This window comes from Hipposideros armiger, unplaced genomic scaffold, assembly GCF_001890085.2.
Source record: "Hipposideros armiger isolate ML-2016 unplaced genomic scaffold, ASM189008v1 scaffold_1437, whole genome shotgun sequence".
NCBI lineage: Eukaryota > Metazoa > Chordata > Mammalia > Chiroptera > Hipposideridae > Hipposideros > Hipposideros armiger.
Window position 1 is genome coordinate 90,574 of NW_017732787.1, and position 8,771 is coordinate 99,344.

The following is an 8,771-nucleotide window of genomic DNA, read 5'->3' on the forward strand; positions in this document are numbered from 1 at the left end:
TAATATTAGCTATCTTGCAAATTTATTGTGACATTGGGAATAATTGAGATGTCTGTCCTATTAATAGTACTGAATAAACGGTAGCGATTAGATAATAGTTTTGTGATCTTGACCTACTAAAAGCATCGTTAAATGCTAGGTAATGCATATCCAAATTTAAATTCGAAACCAACAATGTACTTCCTTGTTTAAGGCAAAGAAAGTTGGCCACTTCAGGGGGAAAAAAAGTCCTCTATTATTGAAAAAAAAATCACTTTGGGTTTTTCTGAATATACAATAAGGAAGAAACACAAGCCAAATGAACAGGTACTTTTGTATATTTAATATTCATAACAAACCACTTGAAGACGTTAAGGAAGTTGTATGAGGTCACGTGATTGATAGGTGGCCAAGTTCAGGGCAGTTGGAATCCAAAGCCTCCTGTATTCTCCAAACTACTCTGCCCTGCTACAGAATTACGTTATAACTTAGTTCATACAGAAGTTTACTGTGGTATTTAGGTAAAGTGTTCCAGGGACTTTAGAAGCATCTATATACTTTTTCACTAATATGTCTAGTAACACTGGATGTATATATATGGTCTCACAGAGTGATCTTACTATTAAACAGAAACTTGAAAGAAATTCCTAAAATGTACTCCTGACAGCAGGCAAAGTCTGTTGCTTAAGTTATGTTTGTTTGTTGTGAAATGTTTTATGGAAGGCCAGCCTTCTCACATACCTCTCAAATCCCTTAGCTGGCAAAGGCTGATCTAAATGGCTCCCTGGAGATTACAATCATTCTATAAATGTGAGCAAAAGAGGAATTATATCTGCCCACAAATTAAAATGTCCTTTGTAAAAGTCAACATGGGGAACTTGAACATCTTAGATGTTAAAAGAAAATCATCATAAAGATCTTGAAATAAGTTCTACTTGGTTTTCTCCAGTTTATGACTTGAGAAAGTTTTGGTGCTAAGTGCTGCTCTCTGTATAATTTGCCACCTGTCTAAGCTGTGTAGGTTCAATGAAATGGCATTTGTTCGACTTCTGTTCTTTCTCAGGAAGCCAGAAGAGGGTGTAACTGTTGTGACCTCCAGGCTTGCAGAGCTATTTGTAAACATGCATCAATAGCAACTCATTTCAAGCAACAAGCTGAACCTTCCCCAGAATAAGCCACACGGTGAGGTTTCCCAAGGAAATTATGTTGCCCAATTAAGGTATGGATTTAAAATATGCACAGATGATATTAATACATGTCTGAATTCAGAATCATTGAATCTCAGCCTTTCTAAGATTTGCAGGTGTTTACACACTTCGGTTTATCTTCAACTACCACTTATGACGTGTTTTTTTATAATGTCCTTTAAAGTGGATTTTTATACTACCATTTAAAAAAAAGAGCTACATATAAAGTGCTCTTTTACGAACCTCTTGTCGACTGAAAATAGTAATACTCACCTGTTATTAGCATACGGTGCACTGCCATTTCAAAACTGCCAAGTGACTCATGTTACAAATGCAGCTATTTTTAGGATGGTGCATGAATGATGTTAACAATATTCCTTGAAAAAGGCACTAACTATTTGGTCAAGTATTCTGTGGATGGAAAAATGGATAAATGCACTTGTTATATTCCCAAATTACTCTCAGTAAAATGTGTTCATCTGGCCATCTGCATGTCCTTGCTTTTTGTTTAGTCATTAAATCACACACACATCAAAAAAATCAATCTGCTTTATGTGCGATAGCTACATATTTATAAATCTTAAAGACAAAACGTACAATCACCCTAGAGGTTGGTTATACAGCACGTTTGATGTCAAGTTCAGGGTGGCAGCACTCTGAACACACTTGAGTAATCCTATTTGCACTAAAGATTCTCTTGTAATTGCTACGGCTGTGAAACCCTAACAACTGCAATATATTCTTTAAAAAGTTATCACAACTAAATGTGACTAAGCAAAAGTCTAAAACATTACTATCACTTTTTAAAAATAAGACTAAACATGTATTTAAAAGGATTTATTAACAGCCAGAACCGGTAGTGGGGAAAACGATCCTTAGGAAGAAATTCTATGGCCAGCAGCCATGGGAATGCTACGGATTCTAAACTTCCTAACAACCATACTCTGTATTATTTGTTTCCACTGCAAATGACAATTAGTCGTTTCCTCATTTGTATTTTTGGAGAACTTAAAGCTTATGATACGTGCCTGGACTGTCCCCCATACACTGAATTGGGGCATTGGAGAAAAGCATTTCGGCTGACTGACACCCAGATGACTGGTTCGTACTAGAAGTGCTGACGCAACCTTCAACACACCAGGACACAAAAGACATGGTTCTGCTTTCGCATAAAACCATCAAGCAGCTTATAAGCAGCAAAGGACGCTTATCAGGTCCCCCAAATTAAAATGCAGCTTTAAAAGAAAGGCTGCGGGCAAAGTTTCTGTAGGGGCTGGGCCTAAGTAGGGCATATTGTTGTCAGTAGAAACATTCCTGCAATTTCCCTTCTGTAAATACAAGCTGGCCTCTTCCCGGCAATTTTAATTCTAATTAAGACAAACGTTTTTAATTAAGCCCTGAAGATCCTGGTGAAGGGCCTTCCGTAAAGCTGTCCTTGCTGGTTCCTCCAGAGGTAATTCATTTCTAGAGACAATGAAGTGGATCTCTTAAAATCTTCAGAAAAGACATTTCCCTCCCTGCTTTCTGCTACTCTACACAGCAAACAGACTGAGAAAAGCGACCGGCCCTTTGGAACAGGCAAGGAAAGCATTGCTCCTTTCAATTCAAGCTTCCCCCCCCGCCTGCCCTCCGTTTCACAACACTGGTGGATAGAAGCTTCAAGTCCACGAAACACTGGGAGAAAACTGATTTTGTAAAGTGAGGAGCTAGAGCAACTTCCCATACTGTTTCCCTCCCCCCACCACCTTGGGGAGGTAAGAATGAACTGCTATTCCATAAAGAAAGCCAAGAACTTGTTCCAGATAGCCTCCAACAAACTCGACTCCTCACCCCACCCCCTTTTGCCTGCGAAGTGTACTGTCTCTAGGATGAAAAGTGTTTTTGAAGCAAAAGAAAACTAAAGCTTAGTTTCAGGAACCCAAATAGAAGTAAAGGCTGGGGTATGAGTTTCAGCAAGAGGGCGGAATAACAAACGGGTTTAGGGAAAAACATCAGAAACTGTACCTGCCTGATTTTTACCTTGCCCAGTCCTATTATCACTATATTTGCTTTAAGCTCCTGTCTCCCTATTTCCTGAGAGAGCGAGAGCGAGCCGAGATAAATGGGTATGGAGGCAATTAAGGAAAGATTAGCAAGCACTGCATATGGCTGAACTAACTCGAGCTGGCTTCTCCCCATACCCCACATTCCTGGCCAAAAGAAAAGGATCCCGACCTGAAAAGAAAATGGGAGTTGAAGCTGGTTTGTCTAACCTAGCTGAAAAGTCTTGATGCAATCAGGGGGCTATTATTTCAGGAGACAGAAACGGGCAAAAGATTCACGTTGCTAAGGAGACACTCTGAAGCTGGCATTCCTACATAAATTTCCATTTCTATTGGAGAGGGGAAAGAAAAGATATTTTCTCCAAAGTTTATTTGGATCCCCTGGTTACCGAAGAAAGGCATTTTACCAATTTATTTTATCTTTAGTTGTAAACAGCCAACCCTGAAAGAATTAAAAGACCTAAATGTTGACCTCCTGCTGCCAACCAGTTCCCTCCACAGTGAATTAAGCAACAAAGCCGAAGCCCTTCAATGGGAATTTTGAGGAAATATCAAAGAAAAAGCCTTTTGTAAACAGAAAATCAAATTTATAAAAGAAACTTAACCAAGTGAACTAATCTCTCTTCTAACAAGAAACCAAAGACTAAAGTCAATCAGAATTCTTGTGCATTTTTGTGTTATTTCAACTTTCTTGGAACTTGAACCGTTTCCAGTAAAGCTTTATAAATAGTCCCAAAGACATGAAACTGTCACGAAGGAATTTAATGAGTTTCTCGGGGGTGCGTGTGTAAGTGTCTAAAATCACGGGCAGGTCCTCTTCCCTTCATCCCCCTTTCTCTGCACTGACACCAGCAACTGAAGAATCAAAATTATCAAGGAAAAGGGGTTGCAGCAAAAAAAAAATCGGAAGTTGGCAGATTTCTGCTAAGGGAGTAAAGGGCGCGGGGGAAGGCAACTGGGGGTCAAGGAGGGAGTAAAGCTATAAAGCCCCCCTGGGTCTGGTAGCCCCAATAACTACCCTCTTTTCCACCCTCCATACCATCCATGTGCAGCTTCCAGTGCTGGCTGAACATGCTATGAAGTCCCAGGTTCCTGTGAGTAGTTCATGGAGAGAAAGAAAGGTCTGGAGGAGAGAGGAGGTACTCGGAGTGGGAGAGAAGCGAGGGCAGCTCACAACCAACGACGGTGTCACCAAAAAAGGAAAAGACATTCAGCCTGTCTCTCTCCCAACTCCCCACATCCCTGGAAAACGTTAAGGAAAAGAAGTCCAAACCGAAACTCACTGGGGAAAACCCAGGTAAAGCGGAGGAGCAGAGGCAGGAACGTGGGCGCTGAGAGGTCAACTCCTCAGGCAGATGCCTCCCCGAGAGGAGGGAGAAGGGAGCGCAGAAGCCCGAGAGGGAACCCAGGGCATCCCGGTGGAGTTGGGGCGGCTTTTGCTCTCCTTTTTAACGGGGGCGAGGAAGGCGCTGCATTTTTAACACAGCCACACGGTTCTCGCCTTAAGTGATAACCATGACCCCGGATGGCATCCGTGTCGCTCCAGAGCCCGAGGAATGGCCACGGGAGGAGGGAGAGGGCGCGGGACGTCGCACTGGGTTTGGCGACCAGGGCTGGGGAGAGGCAAGGGGCGGGCATCGGGGAGGCGGCTGGAGCCCAAGGATCCGCGAGGGGCCAGGGTGGGCGGACAAGGGAAGGGGCCACAGAAGGCGGGGGAGAGGCGGTGGCGGCGCTGGCAGTGGGGCGCGGGGCAGCCCGGGGCGGGGGACGCGGGGCAGGGGTCGCGGCGCGCCGGGCCCTCACCGCTGCTGAGCGTGGACTCGCAGTGCCAGATATCCAAGCTGGCGGGCTTCCGGCAGGACTCCCACAGGGACAGGTAGTACTGGTGGTCGGCCGTGACCCAGGCCGGGCTCAGCACGGCCCCCAGGTCCAGGCACAGCGCCAGGAAGATGCACACCAGCCCGACCAGCTTCAGCGGGGTCAGCACCGACACGCGCACCTCCTCCATGCCGCTGCCCGCCGAAGCCATGTCCCGGGCGCCGCAGCCGGACGGCCAGTCGGAGGCGAGGACGCCAGGCGGGTCCGGAGAGCCGGGCGGCCGACCTCCCTCGGAGGGAAGCAGCCCCGCCGCGCGCGTGGACTGGCTCCCTCGGGGCTACAAGCCTCTCGCCGCAGCGAAGGTGGATCTGCAGGGGCGACCGGCCGGGGCGAGGGGGGGGGGTCGTCAGCAGCCGCAGCGACGCCGATCCCGCCGTGAACCTTCGCCACCGTCCCTCGTCGCGCTCTGCCAGAGCCCGCGCCCGCTCCGCCCCGGCGCAGTCCAGCTCGCTCCGCCCCGGCTCCTCCCCGGGCTGCGGGAGGCGGCGCCGAGTGGGGCGGGGCGGCGGTCCGCACCCGGGCGGGGTCAGGCTCCGACTCCCGGCTCCGGGCGTAAGAGGCTCGCGCCCGCCCCGCCCCTGTCCGGTGCGCGCGGAGCGGGGCCCCACTCTCCGCCTCTTGCGCGCGGCGCGCGCGGAGCGAGTCCACTTTTCCCGCACCCGGTGCGCGCGGAGCCCAGCGCGTGCCCTCCGCCCCTGACTGGCTGCGCGGGGCAATTCCTCGAAGCTGCCCGGCCCCGGGCCCCGCCCCTGGCTGCGCTTGCTCCGGGGTCGCCACGCTTCCCGCTCCCACCCCCCGCCATCACGTGGGTTTCCTTTTCTTAGCAAGACGGGGTGGGTCCTTTTCTGGAAGGCGTCAGCTGTGGATCCCTAGGTTTCCTGGGCAGTGGCCGTTGGTCTTCTCTTTTTCTGTGATGTAACACAACCACCACCAGCGCCCCGTCAATTTCTTATCCTGAGGGATTTGGAGGAAGGAGAAAAGTGACAAAAGGTATTTCGTCCTCTCTTTTCAAACCCGGGACGGAAACCAGGAATCACCCAGTTTTCCCTGTTTCCTAACTTTCCCTCCAAGCCCGCTGCCGCTTTTATTCTCTGGACGCGCCTCCTTTTGCGCCCCCTACGAAGGGCGATTGTTCAGGGAACGCAGGCGCTAACATGAGAATGAAAGCTCCTGCAAAATGTGAAGTAAACCTCACTTGCTTCCCCGCTGCTGTGTTCTTTCGCTGCGTGTTGACTAAAACCGTTATTCATTCGGCTTTGCATTATGCTAAACTGGATCTCCCTGGGCATTAACCTATTTTTATGCACCGCAAGATCTAGCCCACAGCCTGGCTTAGGAAAAGTGGAATATCTTTAAGTAATCAATCTACACATATTTATTGAGCACCTACTGTGCACTCGAGCTAAGGATTCAGCCAAATACAACCTTGCCCCTGTTCTTAAGTAAGGAAACGCTCTATTTTTCCGTGTACGTGAGGAATAAACGCCCCTCGAAACTGAATTTGCAATTCTGTAATTGACTAGTTCAGCTTGTGATTTCGTGGGTCATCTGTTTCCTGTGTCTCTTTAACTACTTTCCATTTTTTTTCCTATAAGAGAAACAATTTATTGATCATTGGGGAGGGGGTGTTCCCAGATCTTGCACCATTCGGAAAATTTTGGGAGAAACCCCAAATAGTGGTTAAGATCTGAAGAATGGAAGAAGTGCCTTCTCCCTTTAACACTGTCCTTGACACTGCAGGATTTTATAATTTTTATGAGTAACCATTTCCTTCCTTCTAACCTCATCTTTCTATGAGGCTGACTGTTTTGATCCAGGCAACATTTTGAATGCAAGAAACAATCGAGTTAGTGTCAAATGACTTCAGACTAAGAAGTAACCCAGTGTGAAATAAAACCCCATGGTTTTCTTATATTTGGAAATTAGAGAACTGGTAACATTCCCCTACCCCTCAATCATGATACTGCCATTAATAAAGAATGCCTAGAGCACTCTGAGCTCCTTAACTTCTAACTTCTAACAGGCTCCTTGGCCTCCCAACCTCCCAAGTAGGAAGAAGCTTAAGTGCTTCTCCTTGAAAACAGTTCGTAATGGAACACTGAAAAATTAAAAACCAAGGTGATTAATAGGGATGACTAGGATTGTGATATTTTTCTCTTACCTGGATTTATGTTCATTGCTTATAATGTACTTTTGAAAATATTTAAGAAAATTTCTTGACTATGTCCTCAAAGTTACAAAGAAATCTTTTCTTCAGGTTGTATATCACCTGCCCTTCATTAAGTTCCATTTCTAGTCAGCCAATGTTTTTTCCTTATCTTTGTTGCCTCTAATTTGGGCTTTCTTCCTCCTCCACCCCCACTCTAGTTTGATTTATTTGTCTGACTTGTTTTCAACTGCTTCCTTGAGTGACTCCATCCTTCTTTGTACTACCTACAAACTTGTCTCTGTACTGTCTCCAAAATAAGAAAAATAAGCCATCTTAACAAAAATCCAAAGTCTCCTAAAATACTCCACATCCGAAAAACTAAATTCCATCATTTTCTAATGTGTTTTCTAATTTTAAAATGCATGATATTGTTGAATCTCTTAGAGTTAGTAATAGCACACTCACTGGTCCCATTATGTGTTGATGTTTTGATTTCAAGTTCAGTGTTTTGCAGTAGTACCTATCTATGACCATAATAATTTACTCTCCCACAAAGAAAGGAAATAAATCATGGAAGTGAAAACACAAGAGGCCACTGGAGTTGAAAGACTAGTTTTAAATAAATATGTTTATTGTAATGAAAAGAGTGTGGATTAGATGCCAGGAGGTAGGAATATAGGGGAAACTAGAATATTCCCAGTGGGACTACATCTAAATGCCTTTTCCAGTTTTTCAAAGCATCTTTTTTCTTAACAATCACTCATAGGCACAAATCTTCCTCCATGTTTATATTTTATTTGTATTCATGTATAGCTTTGTGGAGAAATGACCAGGTATAAGTACTTCAAGTACCTCATGATTGCATTTTAAAACTTTTTGTCTCTTTGTTCCTACAACTATAAATTGAAGCTTTTGGTTACTCTGAAGCAAGTGCACGCCTAACCAACATATTCTCATCCTGGTGGCAGTTCTGTTATTCTTGGCCACCATCAGCGTGACGCATCATTTCTACCTCTCTTGTGGTGTGCGCCATGGTGAGGACTGAATTGAAATGGAGCACTGGAAGCCTCAGAAATGGTTACCCTGAGTAGCCGAATACTTGGGTTGGACGAGCAAGTTTAGCCTCTGCTTGGTGGAGCTTGAAGGGATTTAGTGTTGAATCATGACTTAGCCATTGACTTAAACACAAGCCAAGGGAAGTTAGAGTAACTTCGGGAATCACCCTGGGAAATTGTTCACCCTCTCTATTGCTCTTTTTGGAGCTCTTTTTGGAGCTAAGCCCCCTCTGTGACTTTAGATTTTACCCTAAAGCCATCTTTGTGCACTTCTTGGTGAGTTTTCAGAGACCTTTTACCCTTAGATATTTGAATGAAGGCACTTGTTTGTGACTAGATAGAAAAAAAATCTAAGAAATGACTGCTTAGATCACCCCCCCCCCACTCCCCAAGTTAGACTGCAACAGTGTCAGTTTCTCATCTCAAAAATACTTTCATCCATAATGATTAGCACTGTTGTATTCTCTTCCATGTGTTCATT

The 8,771-nt window shown here is 45.5% G+C and overlaps 1 protein-coding gene across 1 annotated transcript in view; it reads right to left on the bottom strand.

The window, feature by feature from the left end:
• TMEM47 (transmembrane protein 47) overlaps nt 1–5,332 on the bottom strand; it is a 30,398-nt gene extending 25,066 nt beyond the window's left edge. Inside the window, exon 1 of the mRNA XM_019633911.1 lies at nt 5,012–5,332. Within this exon, the coding sequence (XP_019489456.1) occupies nt 5,012–5,237 (226 nt within the window). The 5' untranslated portion in view covers nt 5,238–5,332. The remainder of the gene's footprint in view (nt 1–5,011) is intronic.
• Nucleotides 5,333–8,771: the final 3,439 nt, after the last annotated feature.